This window comes from Bubalus kerabau, chromosome 23 (assembly GCF_029407905.1).
Source record: "Bubalus kerabau isolate K-KA32 ecotype Philippines breed swamp buffalo chromosome 23, PCC_UOA_SB_1v2, whole genome shotgun sequence".
NCBI lineage: Eukaryota > Metazoa > Chordata > Mammalia > Artiodactyla > Bovidae > Bubalus > Bubalus kerabau.
Window position 1 is genome coordinate 39,709,893 of NC_073646.1, and position 26,798 is coordinate 39,736,690.

Sequence of the window (26,798 nt, forward strand, 5' to 3'; positions counted from 1 at the left end):
GGACACACAAACATTCAGTCCATAACACCAACTCACATTGCTTGAAAAAAAAATAATTGATAACTCCAGTACTAACAGAACCAAGCAGTGTAGACAAATCATGGGAGCAGTTTTTTGTGGGTGTTATGGTCTACCGTGTGACAGCCTTAACTGGAGGCACTGGCAATGCTGACCAGTAGCACATAATCAGAAAACTGATAACATTCAGACTCTAAACTGCTTACTGTCTGTCAGCAGATCATTTACTCTGACTCTTCTCATCAAAAAAATTGACGAGTAATTCCTTTCCCACCTCCTTTGAAGTACTGAGGTTGTGAGAAGCACGCGAAGTTCTGTGAGGCAAGAGCACTTTGACAAAGGAGTGTCAAGAGCTGTTGAGAGACCACGTGGCAGCAGTAGTGTTCTTGAGAGTTTTAGAAATGCAGGACTTGATACCTTCCCTTCAAGACACACAGCATGTCGGGGTGACCCAGCTCTTTCATGGTTGATGATCTAAGAGAAGGTTAACCCTGAGAGATTGACACGAACAAGGAAATAAAGTAGATCCCAGTGCAGCAGAAGCCAAGGGCTTTTCCAAGATGCATTTGAGGGCCATGCCTCAGGAGCAGAGGGGGCAAGGATCAGGGAGAATTAAAAAGCCAAGTGGAGATTATCATTGAATAACTTGTGTGGAGCCTTAAAAGTGAAGATGTTTATCAAGACACATTTTCTAAAGCTCAGTATGGACTGAGATTGTGTCTGCGTTCTCTGTGCCATGGTTTACAGTGTGCGCTTCACTAAACTTTTTACATAGTTTCTGCAAGATCAGTAATTAGAATGCATTATAATGCTATCTATGAACATAAAGAATTCACATTCGAAAATGTTTTGCTTTTGTCCAGGCCTTCTTAACATACATATTTAATTACAAGGCATGAGAATTAATGGGGCTTTGAACATTTAAAGCTCTTTTCCTAAGATTAATTTGATTTAATTACTCCTGAGATAGATGTTTGCAGCCTTGGTGACTTGCCATTTGGATATGACTGTGAGGGGAGAGTGGCTCAACCATGATTTCTGTCAGGTTCAGCATTTGGCTTTTTATTTCCCTCCCACTATATACCCTCCCCTCTCGTTTTCAGTTCGTCGCTTTGTCCTTTTCATTCAGGGTGGAAAGAGGAAAAGTGATAGAATCTGCCTGTATGAGATTCATCTTGTATCTCGCTTTATTTTCCAAGTAATAATGTTTAATGTGCCTCCCTTGTGTCCGGGAAAATGCAGTAACAGAACAGTTTCTGCAGCCCTGCTCTCCCAGACTTAAAAATCCTCTCTTGCACCCTGGTTCCTCCAACCTTGGTGGCCTGCCTGAAGGAGAAGAGTAGGCCCAGGCCGACAGAAGAGACAGGGATCAGTGGGAGGGAGTTGCCCTCTCCTAACTTCAGTCACATTTATCCATCTAGTCCTGGAGGCGGAGGAGGTCCAGGACCCAGCGGGGCACAGAGTGAGGGCAGCTGTTCAAGGGCACTGTATCCTGTTCCCTCTCGGGCCACCTCCACCAGTGGGCCCCCTTCCCACCCTTCCCACCTAGTCTGCACATCTGTGGTGGAGGACAATCGGGGGAGCATCCCCGGTGCCTGAACCCAGAGCCCGGCCCCCAAAGCCGCGCCTCTCTTTCTGCTCTGTCTGGCTCCTCCTGGAAGCAGCAGAGTGTGGCGTGAGCAACTGAGGGCCCGGTGGAGGGCTGGCAGAGGCCTGGCCAGCAAAGGCTGGCTTCACCCGGGGCGGGCTCATCTCAGCAGCCTCGCCGCCTGGTGCGCAGGCTGTGGGGTAAGGGCCCGCCCCAGGCAGCCGGAGTCTGTGGATGGAAAGCAGCGCCCACTTTTCCTTCTTTAACCACCTCAAAAAGTAATAATAATGAGGCACATCATTCGATTTGTTAAAGGAGGGACCCTACAAAAGTAAACTCTGTTTTTCCTTCCTGTTTGTGAGGTACCGTTTGCTCACAGGCTGCTTGGGAGCCCATTGGAATAGCTGTTAAGATACCACTAGTGCCCCTCCCTCCCCTTGCGCTCCGCAGCCAAGGCACAGGCCCCGGGTTTGAGTGGGGGATTTCACTTGAAATCCGGAGGATTTTGAAACAGAACAGGCATTTTGGGAGTCCAGATTTGAGCAGAAGCAAGTGTGGGCCAGCACATAGGTACAGAAGCTCCCAGCTTCACAGTTTAGGAAAGCAGGGCGCGTGCTTCTGGCAGCCTGGCGCCCACCCCGGTTGCAGTGTCATTCTCTGAGTGGGCAGTTGTGCCCCATTGTAGTGCAGGCGTTTCTTGATTGTCCTGCCATGAGGAGAGCAGCTGTGGGGTAAAGAAGCAGCGGGAGAGGAGCCACTACAGAGGGGTGTGCCCCTGCAGGCATCGTGAGGGTGGGCGAACATGTGCCCTCGTGGCTGCTCTTACCTCAGGAAGTTTGTCTCCCTTGGTCTCCTCAGTAGCACCCTTTAGAAGAGTCCTGGGCCGCCACCCTTTGAGGCCACACATATTCTGTCTCAGCTCTGAACTTGCTTTTGAGGTTGGTGTGTTCCCCTCCTGTCCAATTGTAAAATCAGGATGGGGTGGTAGCATCGGATTGGGTGCCAGGGCCGGGGGCTGAGGGCCAGAGCTGGGCAGTGCTGTCTGTGGCAGATGTCACTTGTGACCAGTGAGGCCTGGACCTGTGCGCCAGACAGAAGATTGCCCCAGGTCGACACGCAGGGTCTGTTCCTAATGCTTTCTGAGTGAAGGGACAGAATGGCTCTGGACGCAGTCAGCTGGGGGGCTTGAGGACGGAAGAGGGCACCTGCCCTTGGTGCTGAGGGTGCTTCCTGGCCATTAGAGAGACGTGTGCACTGGAGCAGGGCTAGCGGTTTTCCTGTCAGAAGCTTAAAAGCCATTGTGAAATTGAAAGTGTCAGTCACTCAGTCGTGTCCAACTCTTTGCAACCCCATGGACTGTAACCCGCCGGCTCCTCTGTCCATGGGATTCTCCAAAGAAGAATACTGGAGTGGGTAGCCATTTCCTTCTCCAGGGGATCTTCCTGACCTAGGGATTGAACCCAGTCTCCCACTTTTGGGCAGATGCTTCACTGTCTGAGCCACCAGGAAAGCCATTGGACATGGTGATCCGAGCTATGAAATGTGACACTTGTTTGAAGCCTTTCTGTTTCAGAATTAAGCTAACAATAGTTTGTGTGTTTTCCTAAAATACTCTAGATAAAGAGTTGGAGATAAAGCAGGATTAGAATTCAGATAATAGTAGATCTGCTAAACAGCAAAGATAGGGTCTGCTTTAGGCATGGTAACAGGAAACATCTAGAGCTCCGGTCATGGCTGAGCTGGCTCTCCATGCCCCAGAGTGGCCGCACACGCTTTGGTTACAGTCCCCATGTTCTAGCAGGAGAGTGCCCAACCTGGGGAGCAGAGGGCTGGGGAGAACTGGCCGAACTGAGGGGTGGGGAGAGGCAGAGCAGTGAGGCTTGTGTATGTGGTGGACGGGCAGGCTGGGACCCTCGGGGCTTGTGGGGGTGGGAATGCAAGCTCCTTCCATGGGCCAGGCTGGCAGTGACTCTGGACACACAGGACTGGCTGGTGGCATGAGTGTGGGGGATGAAGAAAAAGGATCCAGGGTGTTTTCCTTGAGCACCTCATGGGTGGTGGTGTCCCTCAGTGATACAGAAGGGATTAAGCACAGCTCTGGGGAGACAAGGGGATCAAAATTCGTGTTTCAGGCATGTCTGTAGTGCCTTTTAGACCTCCAGGTGGAAATGGTGAATGTGTTGACCTGTTGCCTAGAGAAGCCATCAGAGCCCCGGGAGAGCCAGGCCCCGCGGAGCCTGCCTGCAGGTCCTGCCCAGCTCTGTCTGCCGCAGGGGAGCCTCAGAGCCTGTGGGCTGCAGGGGGTGCGGGGTTGGTAGTGGAGAGCAGACGTTCTAGAAGGGACTTGAGGATTGCACCTGGAAGGCTGCTGGGGAGCGAGGGTAGAGGGGTGGGGAGAGGCCTCCCAGCAGAGGACGCGGAGTATTTGAGGTGTGTTTCTGAGGGAGGGGTGGGGCGGTGGCAGGTGAGGAGCCAGCTGGGAAGGGGACAGTCCCTGTGGAGAGTGGGGGCCTCTTCCTGGTGACAGTAGGAGGCCCATCCAGGGTGGGAAATGGGGGTGACGTGGTCAAATCACGCTTTCCAGAAGATGATTCCGGTAGCAGTTTGAGAAGAGGCGTGCAGGTGAGAAGCACGGGGCAGGGGCGGCAGCGGGGCCGGTGCGGTGCAGTCCCAGCGGCTGCTGGCGTCCTCGGGCGACGGCAGAGCCGCCGCGCTGACTGCCCGGGCTGCAGGCTGTGAGTGGGCCAGCCCGCTGTGTGGGTGTTGGGGTTCTGGCTCTGCGGACCCCAGTGTCATGGGAGGGCAGGCTCTTCGTGAGGTGGTTTAGCTGCTTAGATTCTGTCTTACCACGGGCCGTTCTAAATACACTCCTGTTCCTAGTCCCATGAGACGAGTTGTTTAAAATGCACTCACTCACACAGGTACTCTGGTTCTCTCAGTGGCTTTTCTCCTTCCTTTTTTTCTTAAAATTGTATCCTGCAGCAGCAGATTCCACTGCAGATTCCAGGACAGGAATGTTCTTTCACTTGCTTGACTTCAGAGATTTGATTCTGTGGTCTGTTGCCCCAGCGCCTGGAGCAAAACCTTATCAGATAACTGCATCTGGTGAAGATGTCGGCTCCTGGGAACAGGAGACACTTTGGTCTGTCCAGGGGCTCTCCGGTACTGGGAGGCCTCACCCAGGTTCCGACTTCCCGACGGTCTGTTCCAAGGTCTGTTCCAACAAATACGTCTCTTCAGTGTATTGATAAACTTACACCATTTGTTTATATAGCATATTCTCCGTGCTGCCCCAATCTGGGCCTAAAGAATTTGCCCACAGCCGCCAGGCTGTTCGTTTAGCAGTCTTCATCGGGGCAACTGGAATAGCAGTGTCTGTGTTCACATCCCAGCCCCTCCACTAACTCGTCTGTGGCCTTACACAGCCCGCCTCACCCCTGGCCTCAGTTTCCCCTACTGTGAAGAACGGGGAGGAGAATAGCCCCCTGCTAGGAGACTGGCTCTGAGGACTAAGTGGCTTGATATGAGTAAGGTGCTCAGTTAGCCCATAGGCACTCGATGCATGTTAGCTGTTCCTGGTGTTCACGGCACTGTTTCTCAGCTCTCCTGCTCTTAGATTTGGCACTTTACTCACTCATCGTTTCAGTGTGCTGTACTTGCGGCTCCTGTAAGTTTCCCTTTTGCTTTTCCAAGGGCCATTCCAAGTCTGGTCATGGTTACTGGAAAGTAACTGGAAGCCAGCAACACCACCCCTGTCATCTCCGGGGGTCATCCTCTGCTCACCTGCGTCATCGTCTGTGTGCTCGACAGTGGCTGCAGACCTCCGTTTCAGTTCTTTTATGTACTCGTTACTCTGTCATCCCGGTTTCCCTTCACCTTTCAAGGGAGAGAAGCCAGCTCTTGGCTGTAACCTGGTGACCAGCAGTGGGCTCTGCACCGTGTCTATGAGGGGCCTCTGCAGCTCGTGTTAGCAGCCGGGGTTTCCCTCAAGCTGTGCCGGGAGGGCGGGAGGGCGGGAGGCGGGCTGTGACCGTTGTGGCGTCAGTGATGGCCAAGCAGCAGCCGGAACATCAGTCAGTCGCCTGTTGGGTGCTGCAGGGGCAGCATCTCATTCAGGCCTGTAACTCTGCTCTGGCCCCTTCATAGACGAGGAGACTGAAGCTGGCAGGTGAGCCTCTAGCCTCCCATCATCACTGAGTGAATGGCCTGGGCAAACCACCCAGATCTGCCCAGAGCCAGTCTCTTGACCAGCAGGCTGTGTGGGGAGCATGTGTGCTTCTCCCGCCGCTCAGCTGCAGGAGGGGATGAACTGGATGCCTTGGTGAGGGCTGAAGTGCTGCTCGGGCAGCTCCTCGGCCACGTATGCGTTCCCTTCCTGAGCTCAAGCCTTAATGTTCTGTAGATCCTGCTTATGAAATGTGCATAACACTATTTACGCTGCACAAGCTCAGATGACAGAAAGTTGTATTGCCTATTTTTGTGTGTGTGGATGTTTTCAGTAAATCTAAAGCCTTGTAGATGGCAGGGACATGAGAAGGTTTTTGAGGGCTGTTTTCTCACTGGTTGGGTGAGGAACTAACAATTACAGCATGCAGCCAGCAGAGGGCCACCGAGCCTCACAGATGAAGCCTAGATTCGGGCCTCCCGGAGGCCAGCCCAGACTGGCGGGCCCATCTCTGAACTTGGGAGGAAACTCCAGCAGTCTTGGTATCAGGTTAGAGCCAGTAATTTCAGAAGTACCGGTACAGAATCGGGTGACCTGATAGTCGGGAACACGTGTAGTCTTGATCTGAGGGTGGGGCAGAGGATTGTGTGGTGTGCCGTTGTGTGTAAAAGAGGAACCCACTGGCTCCTGCGGGAACCAGGAAGGGAATGGGAAGCGGTTTATCTAACCCCTTCACAGTGCGGCTTCCCCCGCTCTGATTTGTATTGGTTTCTGACTGAAGCGACTTAGCAGCAGCCGCTGTTGCAGTAACCTGCATGGCCTCTGCATGTGTGGCCCTCGCTCTGGGCTGACCCTTTCCTGGGAAGCCTTGAACGGCTCTCTGGGACAGTGGACGCAGAGTGAAGTGACCAGACACACCCGGCAGAGGGTGAAGCTGTTTGGCTCTAAGAAGCCCTCAGTGGGAGCAATTGAGTGGCCAGATTCCAGACTGGTTATTGGATCCTGACTGTAGGTGTAGTAAAAAATGCTTAGAACAGTGTCTTTATAAGTGCTTGTTGTTGTTACAATCTACCAAAAATTGTATATGCACCTTTTTTTTTTTTTTCCAGACATGCCACGCAGCATGTGGGATCTTAGTTCCCTGACTGGGGATCGAACCTGAGCCCTTGGCAGTGAGAGCAGGGCATTCCACTGGACCGCCAGGGAATTCCCTGTATGTGGACCTTTGAATCGTGGCCTGGATGTTATATTTCATTCTTTCCCTCACCCCCGAGCCAGATTAATAGTATGTCTCTAAATAAAATGTTTGCCCTGAAATGAACACCTTGACAGTTAGGAAATAATACCAATACAAAATACGATCGTTTTTAGCTTCTTACACCATCTAGGTAACATCAGAGTGCCCTGAAACTTGGGCGGCGGGCTCCACGCATGTGTGTGTATGAGAGAGAGAGAGGTGTCAGTGTTTTATTTAGACTAGGCTGCTAGTTAGGTTTTCTTAGGAAGATCTTTGCACAGGATCTGGTTTGTTTTGGCTTGCTTTTGTCTGGCTTTGTCTTTAAGAAACAATAACCCCTACCCCCTGGAAACATGGGCCTCAAATGAGAGTATATCCGGCATTCACTGGTCCACTTTGGAGCTTCCCAGCTGGGTGCACACCTGCCATAGACCCAAGGTCAGCCTTGGAATAAAAGCACAGGACAAGAGCGGGAGGGGGAGGACTTTGAACCAGAGCGCAAGGAGGGCTAGAGGCTTTTCTGCACAGCCTGGCTGTCACAGTACACTGTTGTGCGTCTTTTATTTCTTCCCTAGTTGTTAGGCCTGAAGTGCCCTTCTTCCATAAGAATAAGGACTTAGATTAGACCAGCTTTTTCCGGCGCAAGCCTGTTGATGCCTACTGTGCACCTGTTCCCCTTTTGTGGCTTCTCAGGGTGTCCAGGGCTCTCTTTGGGTCCCCAGAGCACTGTTGGTGCTGTGGTGGCCGTGCAGACAGGCAGATGGGACTGGGCCGAGGTCTGGAGCAGACCGAGGTTCGCTCCACACACGCAAAGGCTGCCGGGAAGCGGCCACTGGCCCTGCTGCAGGCGCTGCGGCAAGGTCCTGACAGGGCTCGTCTTGTCTCAGAGTCGTACTCATTTTTTTGCACCTGCTGTCAACACTTTTCCTGTCCGCTTTGTTTTGTGTTTAAGTTTGCATAAATTTTTAAGGTATGAAACTGGGGGAAAAGGAATTTCTTTGAGATAGAGGTGGTGCTGTGTGCTTTATGATCTGTGCGGGCCTGCTTCTCTCTTCCATCCACGGAGGTAGAGCCCAGAAAAGCCACTCCCCGTGCAGGAGCCTTGGCTCCTGTCTGTGACTCCCTCACGTCTGTGCAGGGCCCAGGATTGACAAGCTGCTGGGTAGGAAGCACCCGGTGCAGTGACCAGCCCGTAACAGCTGCTTCATAAGCGTGCTGTAGCCAAGTGTTCGAGAGGCGCTGTTATTTTAAAATGCTCACCTTTCAGTTAAATTGTGGGAGTTTTGCTATTACATATGAAGCTACCATGTTCAGACATGAGCCATCTTACATCCACACTGCATTCAAGGCTCCCTTCTTTGTGCTCCTGCAAGTGGGTGTCAGCCTTTTTTGAACAGTCTTCCCAAGGATTCCTTGTCTGGCAGATTTTTCTCGTAGCCTGTGATGACTTAGGGTTATTTGGGTTTTTTTTTTTTTTTTTTTTTCTCTAAACCTAGCCATATGGAAGAATTTCTTCAGAATCTTTTCTCTCCCCATTTCACTTGGTCTGGACTTTGTCTCTGGTCTGTAGCCTTGGCCTCCTGCACTCAGCCCCTGACTCTTCCTCCTCCCAGTCTGCCTTACAATGTTTTCAGCCTTGCTTTTCCTCAGGCACCCAGTTAGAACGTGCAGCGCTTCTAGAGCCTGGGCTTTTGACGCTCTTTCAGAAGAAAGAAGTCGAGCCTCTTCCTCCTGATTTCTCACAAGCCAGACCAGGTCCCCCACCTACTTGCCTCTGTTCATACACATGCTTTTACCTGAACCTCCCCCTGGACCATTCTCTTCCCTTTTTGTCCTGCTGTCTCCACAAAGCCCTCTCCAGTCCACCCTGCTCTGTGGATCCTTTCCACGTGAATTACCATATATAGTCAGGCAGGTAGGCTACAGGCAGAGGCCCTTATATATTCTGGGGCTCCACAGGAGAATCTCAGTAACCTCTCTGACTTCAGCCTGCTTCCCCCACTCAGGTAGGTAAGTAAGTAAGTGTTAGGTAAGTAAGTAAGTGTTAGTCGCTCAGTCATGCCCGGTTCTTTGCGACCCCGTGGAGTGCAGCCCACCAGGCTCCTCTGTCCATGAGATTTTCCAGGCAAGGATACTGGAGTGGGTTGCCATTTCCTTCTCCAGGGGATCTTCCCAACCCAGGGATCGAACCCGGGTCTCCTGCACTGCAGGCAGATTCTTTACTGACTGAGCTACAAGGGAAGCCCACTCAGGTAAGGCTGACCCCAAATGCAGTGCTGCCCACAGGTGGAGTTTGGTGGTGGCGAGAAGGCATCTCTCTCAGTGCAGAGTGTTCAGGAGACTGGTCTCGGGGAGCCCACGCAGAGCAGAGCGGACACCCCCACTGTGCGTGCGTGTCCCTGTCCCATTGCAAGCGGGTAAAGGCTGATAGGTACCCCCATACACCGTGCCTTTCAAGACAGAACAGACCTATAAATGCAGCTTCTTGGGCTGAGGCCCAGGAAGTCTCAGCTGTCCTGTAGATTTTCTGACCAAGAGATCCCCAGAGGTCAGATAGAATCCAGAGAGAGAACCTCACGCACAAAGGTCCTCTCACCTCCCGTCTGGACCACCTTCCCAACTCTCCTGGCAGCCTGTCACCAAGTTCTCTCCACTGCTGTCCTCCACCCTACACTGTTGCCTGGATCAGCACAGTAGCCTCCTCACAAGTCTCTGCCTCTGGTCTCTGCTCCGTACCTGCACCAGAGTGGTTGTCATACCAAACAAACTTGGCCATGTTGTCTCCCTGTGTAAAACCCCCACAGTCCCCGTGACTCTCCAGATGTACCTTAGGAGGCCTTCCGTGAATGGCCCTGGCTCAGGGTGGCCTCACCCGGTTCCTTTCCTGCACGTCTTTCTTCTGTTGAAATTGGTCAGTAGCACAAGCTCTCTCCTCATGCTTTGCCTTGGGAGATAGTATATTTTGAGGCTGGTTGCTTTGCTCCTTACTAAGTGCAGCGAACATAACTCTTCAACCTGACTATTTTGCGAAGTGAGATCATTAGTAAAGACAGAAGTAACTGATACAACTACAAGATTGTTGGGGCTTCCCTGGTGGTGCAGTGGTTGGGACTCGGGGCTTTCACTGCGGGGGCCCTTTACTGTTGTGAGTGGTGAGTGGTTACTAGAAGGAAGGAATTAACAGTGAAAACGATACTGACAGCACCAGAGCGGGCTGCCACTCAGGCTCAGGCCCTCGTTGGGGAACCGAGGTCATTCAAGCCACGCAGCATGGCCCGAAAGAGAGGATTGTTACTCGCCCAAAGCCAACTGTACTTAGAGGCCCGACTTCTGGGAAGTCACATGTTCATCCGAATGGAAAATAAATTGGTGGCACGCTCCGTTTTCTGGGACTTAGTCACAGTCTCCACAGCCTGTTCCCTTCTGTTCCCCCAAAAGCATGACTCTCCACATGTATGAAGAAGGTTGAAGGGCAGCAGTGTGTGCACAAAGGTCTGAACCTCTCTGGATCCACCGCAACCTAATGTTTGATTACCATTGAAAGCCACTCTGTTAATTTGCAGGGGTTGCCATAACAAAAGATCAAGATGGAGGTGTTGGCACGTTTGGTCTCTTCTTGGCCTCTCCCTGTGGTTTGCAGAAACCGCCTCCGCCCTGTGTCCACACAGCCTTCTCCTGTGAGCACTCCAGTCAGGCTGGCTCAGGGTCGGCCGTGAGGGCCTCGGTTCAGTCTGATCCCCACTCTGAAGGCCTGCTCTAGATAGATTCTGAGCTACTGGGAGTCAGGACTTCAACATCTGCATGTAGGAGGAAACAGAATTCAGTCAATAATAGCTGCCCCCAAAAATGTGTCCTTTTTAGCCTGTGTGATTTAGTTGAGCAAGCCATATAAAACTGGAGTGGTTATAACTGGGCTCCCAGTAAGTCACAGACAGGTCTCAGAGCTTCAGCAGGCACGCCCCCAGTGTTTCTAGGCTGTCCGGCCTTTATCCAGGCACACAGGGCAGTTACTGCTGAGCCCGAGCGGAGCGGAGCTTGGAAGCCTGACAAAAGACAAACGGCTTCTGCTGAAGTTTTATCCTGCTGTCCATCTGTTGTTGTTTTGAGTAGTTGCTGTACGGAAGGAATTAAGAATGAAAAACAAAGATGCTGGCAACACCAGTGCACCACTCTGGCAGCTCTGCAGGGCCAGGTGTTCACACAATCGCTGTAGCCTTTCTAGGGAAGGGGCATAAAGGAGGGTAAGGGACATGCTTCCTACTGGGTGACCTTCCACTCTCCCTTCCTGGGCTGGGCTCGTCTTGCCTTCAGGGAAGTCTGTGGACGGGCTCCTTATATGGCCAGCAGTACAGGTTCCACCTCGGTATGCCACGTAACTGGAACTGAGAGTTGGGGCCATGGATAAAATCTAAAGACAGCTTGAAAAAGTTGCAAGGGAAGTCACATTTGCAACATACTGTGTTACGAGACCCATTTCAAGACCTTAGTTGCACTTTTCCTCGCAGAGGTCACCTTTGGGTTTTTGAACATAAAGAAAATGAATGAACAGCGGAGGTGGTGGTTCAGCATGCTTCGGGGGCAGACGGTGAGGACACACCATCGATTAAGTCCCCCCGATCACACAGTCTTCACAGTGCTGCAGATAGCGGCGTCCTAAGGTCTGCTTATACTGGAGTGACGAACTGCGCTGAACGTTTTAGTCCAAGAATAAGCAAGAAAAGAAAGGGCTGTTTGTCTTCATCGGCAGTCAGCTCCGCACTCTCCCCTGGCTCTGAATGTCTCTTCTGGGCGGCTCCCTCGACATGGCGTCGGGTGCGGCCTGCCTGCCCGCTGGCTGGGTCCTTCTCCGCACTAGCAGGCGGCCTTTGTGTCGTGGCGTGGCGTGGCATGGTGTGGCGTGGTGGCGAGTGTGTGCTCGCTGCGGATGGTTTACATGCGGCCCTGGGGAGCCTGCACCAGCATCGTGTGTTTGCACGGCGCTTCCCAAAATGCACTGCTCACCATCTCGTTTTCAGCAGAATATTTAGCAAATGTGATACTTTCAGACCCTGATTTACAGACATAAAGGCCTGCAGGCCTCACTGCTGGCCCCGCCCTCACCTCACTCTCTCATGCGGCTTTGTCCCCTGCTGTTACATGTTTTGATGGCCTTTCACTCAACAAGACGAAGTGATAATTTCATGAGCATGGAGTATACTCTGCTACTCTCCATAGCCATGTTGAAAAGAATGGATAATGTATATAGTCAGCTTCCCTAAAAGTTGCCAGTGGTGAAAACTGATGTCCTAAAGAACTCAGATTACCTGATACTTTCTTGTCTGAGCAGAAGTATCAAAAGAATCAGCAAAACCAAGACCTGTGTAAGGAGAGGTCTGGCCTTCTCAGACTTTACTGTGTATTCACATCACTTAGTAACCCTGTCAAAACGCAGATCTGCTTGGTAAGTCTCGAGTGGAGCCTGACGTTCTGCCTTTCTGACACGCTCCCGGGAAAGACGGTGCTGCTGCTCCTCTGAGGAGCAAGTAACTGGGTAACCATCCCCGGAGGAAGCCATCTAGCCACTCGTCTGCATTAAAGTGTTCTCTGATGTCCTTTATAGTATTCTGTCCCACAGAACTAAAAATCATTGATTAAACTGCTCTTGTTCCTAAGGGAGAGGACTAGTTTTCAGTTTGAATAAAGAGCCATGTGGGCATGTCAGTAGGGGTCTAAGGATAACAGTGCCTGGAGACATTAGATGGTTGGCGTGCTAACCAAATACATAGTGTTCTACTGTTTGCTGTAACAGAAATATTTGAAAGAATTTACACCATAACTGGAGTGGCCAAAGCATGTGAAGTGGGAGTGTGGAGGGCGTGCAGCATTGGGAGGGAGACTGCATTGGTTGTTTCTGCATCGAGACAGGTCTCCTTTTCCTGTTCCCGTGCCTCGTGAGTTGGAACTCTTCCACTTGCATTTTTTTCACCACGACCTTGTGTCGAGTGACGTTTCTTCCTCCTTTTTCTGATGCTTGTATTCAGTCATGTTGCTTGGGCCCAAGAGAGGCCTTCCTTTCTGTCACACTTATGAGCAAGGAGGGAAAGGTTGAAAGCCCACTTGAGCTGTTTCCTCTGAAGGGGGCGTTGTTTGGTTGTTTTAATGAGAGTGTGAGAAGCGCCTAGCCCGGCAGCAGACCCTCCGTGCAAGCCTGCTGTGTGAACCAGTAAAGAAGGGCGGGGGACTGCCTCCAGCGGAGTCTGAGGAGAGAGCCTTCCTTCCAGCACCAGCAGCACGTCAGCACGCCACGTCCCTCTGGGCTTTCTTAACCTGCTTCGTCCGAATCAAGCAGCCCTGATCGCACCCCTGGTTGATAGCAGAACAGGAAGAGGGAATGCGAAAATGCCCGTGGAGATCAGAGGTGACAGCACCCTTTCATCTGTTTACCACTGTTTGCTCCTTCCTTTTCAGGAAAACAGTGAGCCTTCTGTCTCTTTAGGATGTACAGAATTTGGGAAAACTCTGGGTTCTTTGGAAGAAAATCGTTCCAAAAACCTTTGCGAGTATGTGGTGCCATTGATTCCTATCCCTTTTCAAGGAGCTGACCGTATGGCTGTGGGCACACGAGATGTTTATAAATGGCCATCCTCTCCCTGGGCAGTGAAGAAGGAAGACCCCGAGCTCTAAAGAAAAGAGTTTTGTGGTCAGGTGTAGCGCAGGCAGAGTACTACAGGGTCCACAGAGGAGGGTTTAGGCAGAGTGTGATGCCTAAAGAGAACACATAGTTTGATAACTTCAAGCAAGCACTGCTGATGTTACTTTGCCCTCTGCTTGGCCCCCAGTGGGTACTTAGTAGATTTTTTAAGTGGATGATGTCAGCATAGAATCTGCCCTGCAAACCTTAGGAACAAAAAAAGAGACATACCCACAGGGCACTATGTGCTGTGACTTTGGGCTCCACAATCACTGCCAGTGGTGACTGCAGCCATGAAATTAGAAGGTGCTTGCTCTGTGGAAGAAAAGCTATGACCAACCTAGACAGCATATTAAAAAGCAGAGACATTACTTTGCCAACAAAGGTCCGTCTAGTCAAAGCTATGGTTTTTCCAGTAGTCATGTATGGATGTGAGAGTTGGACTATAAAGAAAGCTGAGCGCCGAAGAATTGATGCTTTTGAACTGTGGTGTTGGAGAAGACTCTTGAGAGTCCCTTGGACTGCAAGGAGACCCAACCAGTCCATCCTACAGGAGATCAGTCCTGGGTGTTCCTTGGAAGGAGTGATGCTAAAGCTGAAACTTCAGTACTTTGGCCACCTCATGCAAAGAGTTGACTCATTGGAAAAGACCCTGATGCTAGGAGGGACTGGGGGCAGAAGGAGAAGGGGACGACAGAGGATGAGATGGTTGGATGGCATCACCGACTCAATGGACATGAGTTTGAATAAGCTCCGGGAGTTGGTGATAGACCAGGGAGACCTGGTGTGCTGCAGTTCATGGGGTCACAAAGAGTCAGACACGACTGAGCGACTGAATTGTGCTAACTGACTATGTGCTGATGTAGAAAACAAGCCCCGAGGAGCATCCGGATGCGCTGGCGCTCTCTAATAACCAGGGAGTTAGAAACACACATAGCAAAGGGGAGAGGAGCCAGGGAGAAGTGGAGCCCCACTGGGGGTCAGCCGTAGGAGAGCCTGTGCAGGCCAGGCACCCACCGGAGGTGCTGCATTTGCTTGTGAATCCTTGTGCTCCTCCAGGGAGATCTGAAGAGTGGTCATATTTGAGAAAAGACTGCCCATCGCAGTAAATAGCAACAGACGCTTCCTTTTATTCTCCAAACGTTCTGCTACGCTGTTGTCTTTATTCCTTTCACCTGGGGCAACAGGTGGGGCGGGCCTTGAGCTTTAAAAGTGGAGGAAAATCCAATGGGACTTTCCAGTTACCAGCCTGGAAGTATACCTGAAACCACATCATTTTCTTTTTTACTGGAGTTTCTGAAATAACTTCCTGTATGTCATTTTTTTTCTCCAGTCTGTCTACCCAGCATGGTAAGCCATAAAATCTCCAATAGAGCAAGTCTGTGTGTCTGTCTCAGGGAAAAGGAAGAAAAAGGAAACTAGAGAGACTTCATTGTCCCGAGGGGTCCAAAAAGGAGTGAGTGGGGGCCACATTCAAGGGGACAGCAGCCTCCACAGGGGAACGCTCATGCGTGACCTCTGCTTCCTTATAAAAGTCCACTCCGTGAGGGGAAGTGAGCGCCACTGGAGAAAGAGTGGGATTGAGGGGTCAGCAGAGAGGTGAGCAAGAAAATGGAGCGATGCCGATGTGCAGAGGGTATGCGGGGAGGCGGTGGCCCCAGAAGTAGTCGGCCCAGGAGTTGTCACGCCCTGTCCTCTCCGATGCGATCTGGCTGTCCCCACCCTACCCCCGCCGCCCCTCCAGGAACCTGTTCTCCTCCCAGCTTTTCCAGAAATCATTACCAATCTCGTTACCAGAAATGGTCAGAGGAGCTATAACTGCCAGTTGGAACAGCTGTGTGGAGGCTGTCCTCCTTCCTCATACACCCTGGGGCCTGACTGCCGGCCTTCAGCCCAGCTGTGCTGGACGGTAGTGCGGGTATCGCCGAGGGTATCCAGAGGAGTCCTTTGCTGTAAATTGGAGCTAAAATTTGTAGCAGCCAGGACGCTGCTACCAACGTGGGGTCTTACATTATGTGAATGATGCAGTGCTAAGGCATCAATAATGAACAGAATGTGAGCCAGGGATTATCTGAGTGTTATCTAGTGGTGAATGGGGCTCAGAGTTGAGCCAGTTCTTGGTTCCAGGAAGCCTGACACTACAGGGCTTTGGATTTCTATCCCTGTAGGACTACAGAATGCCAGAAATTCTGTCATGAATTGTGCAAGACTTCACCAGAGAGAAACGCAAGTAGGATGTGTGTCGATACTCCGGCAGAGAGAGCTGGCTGTGGTGCTGTCAACTAGCCCAAAAGAGCGACTGCCAGCCCCCCAAGCATAGCCGTCTTACCCACTCTCTTTCATCCGTCATCTTTCCATTTAAGAAACCCAGTCTACTCACCTTAAAGGCCCCACCACTCAGAAGCTTCCTGTTTCCCCCTCTGTGCCCTGGTCGCCACCCCTGGAGCACCCCGGGACTCTGACCTCTGCCCCTTCGTGTTTGTCCCCACTTGCCCGGGGTGACCTCATCCAGGCTGTCTTAAATTCCTTCTGCATGCCAGAGCCTTCCACATCTGGACTCCAGCCCCAACTCTCCCCAAGCTCCTAGCCTAACGAGTTCAAACCACACCACCAAGAACTCCCCAAATCCACCACATAAAATCTAAATCTCTTCTGTTTTCTTCAGGAATAACTCCATTCTTCTTGAGTCCTGGGGGGAAAACAGCATGATTACAATAATGTCCCCATTTGCTAGTTCATCAAATATGGGAATATAGATAAGTCCAGACTCCACTTGATTAATCCCATCAGGAAACATCATTTGTTGTTAGAGTTGCAGATACTACGTCTCTGTAATGTCTTTCTTTTTAGGTCTTGTTTTCTTGACAAGGGTTTCATAAGAGTACACTGACAACTTCTCATAAACCATGGATCCTAAAATATTCAGATGACTATGATGAGACCTGCATCTAAATCTAAAAAGATTGTAACATACCTGTTCTCCAACTGCACTAGTCTCATGGGTTGGGTTTTGTGAGAAAGCCTATTAATGAGAACTGACTAAAGATGTTCTGGTCAGAGAAGCTTTTCTGGTAAAACGAGAAGACGTGGGAACTTTTCTTCTTCAGCCTGATATCTAAAGACTGGTGTTGGTCTGTATGGTCTGGAAGCTCCACCCTCAGGGAAACTGAACACGGAGTCGGGGGTGTTGACCTGGTATCCCTGCAGCCCCTCGCACCCGTCTCTGGGGACTGAGGGTACCACTCGCCATACAGTGTTGGCCCAGTAGGCAAGGATTATCTGGCTGGTAAAGGACCGTAAGGTCAAGCCAGGGCAAATTTCATAATCATTACCATTTTTGAGAAGAATTTCCCACTGCTGCCTTTTTTCATCTTCCATACTGAAATAGTGGCAGGAGCTAATCAGAATAGCCTTTGAAGCCTCCAAGATAGTTAACATCCCAGCCTGCGTGCTCTGTCCTCCAGGGCTCATCCTGGAGATCAACCTTCAGATTAATCTATTTTTACGTGAGACTCAGTTCTGCAATGCTTCGTTATCTAGTCTTCAGCTCCTTAACCATAGAAGGGGAGAAAGGAGGAGTACGTGGGACAGTCATCGAAACAGCAGTAAGGAAAAAACCATCTGGCCAAAACAAACGTGAGGACTCCAAGGGCCCAGCAGCCCTCGGGTAGGGTAGGGATGGCTGTGGTAGACGCCTGTGGCTTTGCTGGTAACAGCTCAGAGCGACTGGCATACACTGAGACCATAATGCGAGTTACCAACAAAAGGGTGAATTGTGTCCTCTTCACTCTTAAGAAGTTCATCCCAAATGGTTAAAAAGTGAAAATGGCTCTTCTCATTCATGTTGCTGCAAATGGCATTATTTCATTCTTTTTATGGCTGAGTAGTATTCCATTGTATATGTGTGTGTGCACCACTTCTTTATCCGCCCATCTGCTGGCGGACACTTAGGTCGCTTCCATGCCTTGGCTTTTGTAAATAGTGCTGCTGTGAACCTTGGGGGTGCGTGTATCTTTTCAAAGTAAAAGTTCCTGTCTTTTCTGGATGTATGCCCAAGAGTGAGATTGCTGGATCATGTGATAACTATTTGTTCAGTTTCTTGAGAAACCCCCATTCTGTTCCCTATAGAGACTGTATCAATTTACCTTCCCTCCAACAGTGTAGGAAGGTTCCCTTTTGTCCACACCCTCTCTACCGTTTATTATTTGTAGACTTGATGATGGTCATTGTGACCGGTGTGAGGTGATACCTCGTTGTAATTTTGATCTGCATTTCTCTAATAGTGATGTTGAGCATCTTTTCATGTGCCTGTTGGTCATCTATCTTTGGTAACTTTTAAAGTTGCACTTCTCCGTTCTCATATCTTTAACCCATTTTTATATCAGATTTATTTTTTTACTTCCCAATTTTTGCTGGTTCTCTGTACGCTCTAGATATTAATCTGCTTTCAGTTTTAAGTGTTCCAGATATCTTCTCCTAGTCAGTCACGCATCTGTTAGTTACCCTGTCTGCGGTGTCTTCCCTAGGATGAAACTACTCAGTTCACTCAGTGCACCTTTGTTGTGTACGCTTTTGGGGATGTGTTTAAGAAATCCTCTCCTCATGAAAGAGCAGGTATTTGTCTGCATTCTCTTCTGTTAGGTTCAGCGTCTGAGAAGGTGAGGCTTCTAGTCAACGCCTTCCCTGTCCTAGAGCCTGGCTGACCTGCGCAGCACAGCTGTCAGCCCAGGCCTCTTTGGGGATGGCTGTTCATTTTACGACAGTTACATTCAGCTCACGGGCTCCTCTGCTAGCGTGTGAACCTCTGTGGGGGGGAAGGAGGGGGCGGTACAGGCTCAGGGAGCAGCCAAGCTGCCTTCGGGAGACACAGGCCACAGCGAGGGTAATGCAGGGCCTCCCTCTTTGGAAACTTCTGCTCCTCAGGCAGAAGGCCAGGACCAGAGACCTTTGTGAGCCATCCTGTCCAGTGTCCACCAAGGGTGTTGTGAACCCTGAGTCCTGTCCCTGGTGCTGGGACCGCTGCCAGCTGTACACAGTGCCCCCTGGAACCCCACCCACCTCAGACTCGGCCCTTCCGCTGAGCGGCCTGGGCCTGAGGCCCCTCCTTCCTCCTGTGCTCAGACCTTCCGGCGCCGCCTCTGCCTGGTCTTGAAGCCCAGCTTCGTACACCTCCCCGCCTGCGGCTGTACCAGACTCGGGGGGAGAGGTGCCCAGGTGGCCTTCATTCCTGCTCAGGCTTGCGTGGCGGGGCCTGGGTTCTCTGCTTTTCTGGTTTACAGTGCATCTGTAAGTCATCCTCTAAAGAAGCTTTTTGGTGTTTGGATGGATGAATGACTGACTGAATCCTAAGTTGATGGCTTTCAGATTGTTTTGACTGTGACTTATAGTAGGAATGTATTTAACCATAAAATCAATGCATACATAAACATATATATGTATAACCAAAGCAGTAGTTTTACGAAATAAATACCTGGTATATGGAATGCACTCTTGTATCTTTTCTGTTCTAGTTTTTGTTTTTTAAAATCCACTTACTGTATTTTACTAAAATAATTTCATAACCCACCAATGGATTCTAGTCCATTGTTGTATGAATCATAGCTGTGAGGAGCTGGTTCCCCAGACTTGCCTTGTGTTTCACGTCTGCTGTGAACAGAGCCCTTTGGGCAGGGCTTAGTCACAGCCTCTGCCCGCCCGCCCTTTCAAAGCTGTGAGCACAGCATGAGGCCTGAGAGACCTGGGGCCCAGGTGGAGGTGTGGCTCCAAGACCTGTGAGCTTGCCAGGGGAGGGGGCCAGTGGAGGGGGTTTGAGGACTCCACTCACTTAAGTCCTTTTTCAGAGAACACTCTTTAACCTTTTTATTCTGGGTGCGTGCCAGAGTCCTTATCACTATCTGACGGGCCCCAGACACCCCGCCCTTCTTTCAGCTCACTAGCCTTTCCACCTCCCTCCTTGCTGTTCCCATGGCCTGGAATTCCTTCCCCCAGACATCACAAAGCCTACTTTCTCTTCTCTCTTAGGTCTTTGCTTAAATACACCTTCTCAGAGAAGCCTTCCCCTGCCACCCACTTTCAAATTATGAACAGCAGCCCTCTCTGCAATCCAGCACCATATTTTCCTCCTGAGCACCTATAATCTTGTCTCACTGTGTGTTTTACTTATATGACATATGGTGACCTTTCCCTCAGTAACTTCTGGAAAGGTGGGCGACTTGTATTTGTCCATTTTATTCCCCATTACTGAGAGTAGTCATCAGAGTATATTAGTATGCACCTGCTGGCAATGGCAACCCACTCCAGTACTATTGCCTGGAAAATCCCACGGACGGAGGAGCGTGGTAGGCTGTAGTCCATGGGGTTACGAAGAGTCGGACATGACTGAGCAACTTCACTTTCACTTTTCACTTTTGTGCATTGGAGAAGGAAATAGCAACCCACTCCAGTGTTCTTGCCTGGAGAATCCCAGGGACGGGGGAGCCTGGTGGGCTGCCGTCTATGGGGTCGCACGGAGTCGGACACGACTGAAGTGACTTAGTGGCTGGTATTGCCATGGGTGTTGCTTATATTGTCCCCAGGGTTCTGTTAAGTGGACATTCTAGAGAAAGTCATACTTGAATAACTATTAATGATATGAGGAAATTGGTATTTTTGTGGTTATTTCAATAAAGGTAAAATTGGACTTCTATTATTCCTGGACACCCGAGAGTAATTTAAATTTACATTACATCCCACCGTTTCTTAGAAGTCCTGGCTGTGTAGTACAGTAAAAAGCAGACAGCCATGGCCTTGGCATAATGGCCTTTCCCAGTCAGGGTTTATGTTACCCTCTCCTAGGGAAGATCCCCTGGAGAAGGAATTGGCAACCTCACTCTGGTATTCTTGCCTGGAAAATTCCACAAACAGGAGCTTGGTGGATTACCATCCATGGGGTTGCAGAGTCGGACCCAACTGAGCACACCCGGCGCTCTCCAGACAGCCCAGCTGTCTCTGCAAGTCTCCGCACCTTTACAGCTTCCTGTCCCTAGGGGTCAGCAGCAGCACAGAAACCAGATATGAACCGCCTGGTCTGATTGTCACCTGATCTTGGTGAATCTGAAGAAAAGGGGTGTTTGGCTTCCTTCTAAGCTGCAGGAATGAGATTGGGAGATTTCTTTTTTCAGAATCTCCTTCTGTGCATAGAAGTGGTAGGGTGTGCATCCAGTGCACACATTTTTTAAAATTCCCATAGTTTTGTGTGTGTGTGTGTGTGTGTGTGTCCATCAAAAAAAAGGAACACTATGGAATCTTCCCCAGAAAGCCCATTCTGCAGTAATGTTGCCCAGAGCTGTTGCCTGGCCACACCCAGATTTTAATTTCTACATTCAAAAATCAAAAGGTTCTTCTGTCTCAGATTATTTAATTTGAAGGATAGAGAGACATCTTCTAGGAGAGCTTGGCTTCTTGTAGAGGCATGATGTAATCCCGTAATTACAAGACATCACCAAAAGAATTAATGTTTGAATTTTGTTCATCCTTAAGAAAATTAGGCCCAGGCAGGCTGGACTTGTCTTGTTGGGGTGAGGGGTGGGCAGGAGGAACCTGTGATCTGACCTCAGGTGGTCACTGACCTTCCAGACCCCCTGGGAAGAGCCTGACTGGCTGTGATTTGAGTCCTAATCCCTCTGAACTAGAGGCTCTCGCAGGCAGTGTACTTGGTGAAGCTCCTTTCATTGGAAATGAAGAGAGATCCGTTTCCACATATTGAAGCTATAGGAGAAAATTGACCAAGAATATCTTACTTTAAATACATGCAGTACTTTCTCAAGCACCTTCTGCAGGCATTTGGCCATTAACTTCTTGGTAATAACCTATCTGTAAGTTTTGTGCATTCGGTTGGGGAAGGGTTTTAAGGAGCCAAGAAAGGAATGCAGTGGGAAAGGATAACCCATATCCTTAAGGCATAAACTTTGATGGACTAACTTGAAGTTGCCCCACATGTAACTTGACTTTGTTGTAAAACCATCACCACATTTTGTGTAATTTTAAAGAAAAAGATGGGATAGAGTTCTTTGGAGAAGAGATCAGTTTACCTGGAGGTTTCGTGTGCCTTTTCCCACATAAAATGCAGAAGCCCCCAGAACAGGGTAGGCTAGCTACATTTGTAACTCTTTATGGAGAGGAATGTGCTTTGTCTGCCCACCATCATCTCTGTAATTTTTCATCCATTCAGCCCCTTGTGTATGTCAGACCTAGTGCAAGGCCCTAGAAATCCGAAGATAATTGAGACATAGTATGGAAGAAGATAGGCTCCTTTCAGTCAGGATTTCTGCTGGCCTAGTCACCAGTGGATCCCCGTGTGGCACATAGCAGGCACTCGGGGGATGACCTTTTTTGAATAGATGGACCCTCCACTCCAAGCCTGTCTGTAGTGATTAGCAGGGCATCGACTATGCCTTCAAGGAGTGCCTGACCTCTTGGAGATGTGATGCAATCAGATAATCACGAGGCACTATTAAAGGTGCTGTAATAGCGTTGGAGCCAAGGGCTCTGGGAGTACAGAGAAAAAGTACCAGCTTCTGACCGAGTCAGTCAGGTTTCCCGGAACCCCTAGTATTTGAAATGAGAGCTGATGAGTAGGTGTTGCCAGCAAAGAAAGGACACCTCGGCAGAGCTTTGCGAGGCTGAAGTGTCAGGCGTGGAGCCCTGGCAGGAGGCCAGCGTGCTAGCCCGAGTGCTGGCTCAGAACAGGCGCGCTCTGGACAGCTGCTTGTCTAAGCATCTCTCCTGCCCCGTCCTGCTTCCCCTCCTCCAGCAGATGCCCTTCGGCTGTGAGCTGCAGCGTGGCCTCTGCACACCTCCCTGCGCTCCTGCCCCTCACCTGGCTTTAGTTCCCTAGATGTTCCTTGTCTTCTGAAAGAGTGGACATTTTATCTGTTTGGTGGTCCACCCACTCCCACCCCCAGAATGTAGACTCTAGGAGGGCAGGGACTTCGTTTGTTCACCGATGGATTGCTGAGAACAGTGCTGATCCACGTGGCAGATCTCAGGCGAAGGAGGGAAAGGGGAGGTGTCCTTACTCCTCTCAGTGCAGAGTGCTCCAGAGCAGCGTTATGATGGTCATGGTCTCAGCCACTGTCAGCAGCAGGTCTGCACCTATCCTGGTCCTGGCCACCTTTGGGGAAGTGAGTGGCAAGTATTTGTAAGGAAAGGCCCTGGGGCTGGTTGAGGGAAGGACCAGGTCGTTGGTAGTTGGTTCTGGTGTGGAAGGCTCATGTGTGTACATCTAATAGGAATCTCAAGACACACTTTGAGACATGAAGCTGGCGGAAAGCGGCAGGAGCAGCTACTTCCTCACATGTGTCCAGCCCGGGATTGCCCTGTGGTTCGCAGATTCCTGTCATTATTATTAAGAAACCGTGTCCTCAGATTTATTCCTAGTCCATCCTGCCTCTTCATGGGTCCTTCCCAGCTCTCCAGGAAACAGGGGAAGCAGGCATCCTGTGCAGCTGCAGCTGGGTTGTCCACACCTCGGTGCCCTGATGCCCAGGGTTCTACATGACCTCGCTGACCCTTCCTCTGCAGTTTCCCCTACATAAAATGCCCACTGCAACCTCAGAGCTGGTCTCATACCCTCGTGCCCTTGGGTTTCCAGTGAACAGTGACCTGTTCTTGCTCACAACACCATGCCAGGAGGCAGTGAGAGTAGAGTGGGAAGCACAAATGGATTTGAGCAGACTTGAGTCCATAGCTCGATAACCTTATGAGCAAGTTAATTTGCCTCTCTTCTGTTTTCTCTTCCTTTTCTCATTTACTTAACCAAAAGAAAAAGGCAGGGGCGGATAATGGCCAAGTAGTATTGCTGTGAAGACTGAATAAAACGTGTATGTGAACAGCCTGTACCGGAAGATAAGTCTGAAACCTTGAGCCAGGGGAAACATTGAGTGGGATATCTGAGTTCGAGATGCTTTTTAAAGATGGTCCCTACCATATAGATGACATTTCAACGAGAAACGCATCTAAAGAGCCAAAGCTGAAAAAACAATCTCCTTTGTAAAGTCAAGTCCCTTTCTGAAATCATGTAAGGGAAACTGGCCCTCTTATTCCTGATCAGAAATGATAGACATGTAGCCATTTGCCAGTCACAGATCAGCCTCACTGCTGCAGGCTCATCGCTGGCCCCACTGGGCTAAGGAACAAAGTTGCAGAGGGCTGTGGAAGTTCAGAGAAGGCGATGGCACCCCACTCCAGTACTCTTGCCTGGAGAATCCCATGGACGGAGGAGCCTGGTGGGCTGCAGTCCATGGGGTCGCTAAGAGTCAGACACGACTGAGTGACTTCACTTTTCACTTTTCCTGCATTGGAGAAGGAAATGGCAACCCACTCCAGTGTTCTTGCCTGGAGAATCCCAGGGACGGCAGAGCCTGGTGGGCTGCCATCTATGGGGTCGCACAGAGTCAGACACAACTGAAGTGACTTACCAGAAGCAGCAGCAGTGGAAGAAGTTAGGCCCAGAACTGAATCCAGACTCTAGGGCTTGTTCTCCAAGTTATTTATAGGGCCCTTGTCCTGTATGTGCTGGGCAGGGATGGGGGTTGGGGTATGGGTGGGGGGGTGTCCCTGCAGGGTCCTGCTGCCTAGCAAGGCATCCCTCCTGCTGCCATGAGCAGCCAGAATGGTCTTTTAAAAATGTAAATTAGATCATTACGCTTCCCACCCATCAGCCTGGCTTTCCAAATGCCTCCCTCCTGCTTCAGCAGCTGCACCAGGATTGACCACTGTCCACTCTCAGCTCTCCCCCTTGGGCTCCAGCTAATGCCACCTCCCTCTGCCCCGCAGATGAGACAGGCCGTCCCCCGCCCCCACGCCAGAGCCCTCACCCCTGCTCCTCCCTCTGCCTAGAGCACCCTTCCCCCAAATCCGCTCACTCTGTTCATCCCTGAGGGCTCGGCTTCAACACCGTGTCCTCAGAGAGGCTTTCCTGGTCCCTGGGCTGATTCTTAACTCTCCTGCTTTCAGCACCCAGTGCTTTTCCTCTGAAATGTCCCTACCACAGTTGTAGCTGTATATCCTGTTTGTTTAATGTTTTCTGCACCAGAACATAAACCCCAAGAAGTCTGACTTGCTTATTGCTATATGCCCAGCATCTGATACAGCCCTTGACAAATGATAAAAATTCAGCAAATATTGAGAGTGAATAAATAAGCTAGTCTAAAATTAAACTTGTATTCTCACCTCTACCACCCACCCTCACTCAGATCTGCTTCTCCTTCTGCAACACTTGATCCAAGTCCATGTTTCCAGCAACCCAGTCCCGCAGACTCTTCCAGTTTCTGCTTAACTGTCTTCCTGCCTCTTGTCTCAGCCTCTTCAGTCTGTCAGAGCTTTTAGAAATGCAAGCCCAGGCAGATTGCTGCCCTGTCTAGTTCCCTTCTTCCATGACTGTCCGAGCTCTAGAGCAATAGATGTATGACTTTGTGATTGCTCTCTCTGTCGGGGGAAAAAAAATGTATACAGCAGAATTCCCCCTAGAGTGTGTGTTTACTTATTTATAAGTTATGTATTTGTACTACTGTTGTAACATACATTGCAAAATATAAATATAGAAAGTTTTAACGGGTAGGATGAAATAAATACTTTTAAATAATTTTCGTTTAAAATTTGTTTTAATTTAATGATAAGAAAAGCTTTCATGCTTATTAAAATATTAGCACATTGAATATGTTTGATAGTTGAAATGCTTGAGAGTCTCGTTCTACTTTTTTTTTTTTTGGCCGTGCGGTGCAGCTTATGGGATCTTAGTTCCCTGACCAGAGATTGAACCCATGGCCTCAAAAGTGAAAGCATGGGGTCCTAACCACTGGACTACCAGGGAAGTCCCTGGTTCACACATTTTACATACTTTAGGCTGTTGTAGCTGGGAAGGGCGCCTCACTAAAAGATGTCAATCCAAAGGGATATTGGTTGCCTGTGTGTTCTCATCACTCATAATACTGGTTTTATTCAGTCCCATGAAGATGCCAGCTCCTCAGAGAATCCTTGTCTGACTTCACCCCTCCCCCTACTCTGCCATCTCTCACGTGCCTGTGTGTGTGCACGCGCACACGTGTGTACACTATTGTACTTACCTCCACTGTGCTGTACTTGGTTTGCTCATGTATCTAACTTCCTCGGCATCCTTACCATAGAGAAAATAGAACTTCGCAAATCCCCTTAGTGACAGGAAGGAAAGCCCACTGGTTGTGCCCAAGCTTTGACCTTGCCAAGCTTGATTGATTGCCAGGGTTCTAGCATCCATCTCATTGTCTGCTTTTCTGTCTTACTATGAAACTCTGACTGGATTTGGCTAGTATTATCCCTGTGTCACTTGGGTCTTGAGGTGGGGAGAACCAGTGACTTTCACAACTGGAAGACACATGTGGCCTGAATGCCCACAGCCCTGTGGCTTCTAGAGTATGCCGAGCATCTGTGAATGGCCACATGCCTAGACCTCAGCTTTTATTTAAGAGTTCTGAGGATTTACAGCCCCATCATTTTTTGAGTACCTGAGATGGCAGAGCAGAGACCTGGAATTCAGAGATTCTATTTGAATTGGCCACAGCCCCATGCCCCATATCTTAGGCTTGCGACATCTCTCCCCAGGAGAGTAAGTCTGGAAGTTTCCCTGAAGGAACAGTTCAGAAGTAAGGGAGCAGCTTATACTCTGTTCTGCTTCTGAGACAGAGCTGGAGTCAGGCAGGTAAGATGCAGAGTGACAAGGAACGTAGCAACTTCAGAGCAGGCCTGGGGCCAGGGCGAGCACAGAGCGCTGAGTCTGGTGACTTGGACCCTTGTCACCCTTGGTCTCCTCTCTCAGGTTCTTTGCCAGCAGCAGGAGGCCCTGCTACATGTAGATGATGACCTGGGACACTGTCTGCTACCTTTGAGAAAGCTGTTTCTATGAAGAAATGTCAGCTCCCTGACAGGGTCATCTGAAACTAAACGTGATCTTCTGCCTTACCTGTTAAACATTTAAGCAGCAGAAAATGGATGAACAGGAGCCATTGAGTGCTTTCTTTATAGTGCAGAGTTAAGACCTTAATGAATAGGCAGATCACCTTGAGGCATCTTAAGCGCTAAAGGGCAGCATAAAAGCTTAACCAGA

At 50.1% G+C, this 26,798-nt stretch overlaps 1 protein-coding gene across 7 annotated transcripts in view; it reads left to right on the forward strand.

Annotated features, from left to right (window-relative positions):
• RNF216 (ring finger protein 216) overlaps positions 1–26,798 on the forward strand; it is a 121,104-nt gene that overhangs the window by 66,366 nt on the left and 27,940 nt on the right. Inside the window, exon 14 of one of the 7 annotated variants that reach the window (XM_055562126.1) lies at positions 11,514–11,549. The exons of 5 other annotated variants lie outside the window; for them this stretch is intronic. In XM_055562126.1, the coding sequence (XP_055418101.1) occupies positions 11,514–11,534 (21 nt within the window). In that variant the 3' untranslated portion in view covers positions 11,535–11,549. Of the gene's footprint in view, positions 1–6,880; positions 7,029–11,513; positions 11,550–26,798 lie in introns of those variants that run through there. One more of the 7 variants, XM_055562125.1, reaches the window with a different exon arrangement.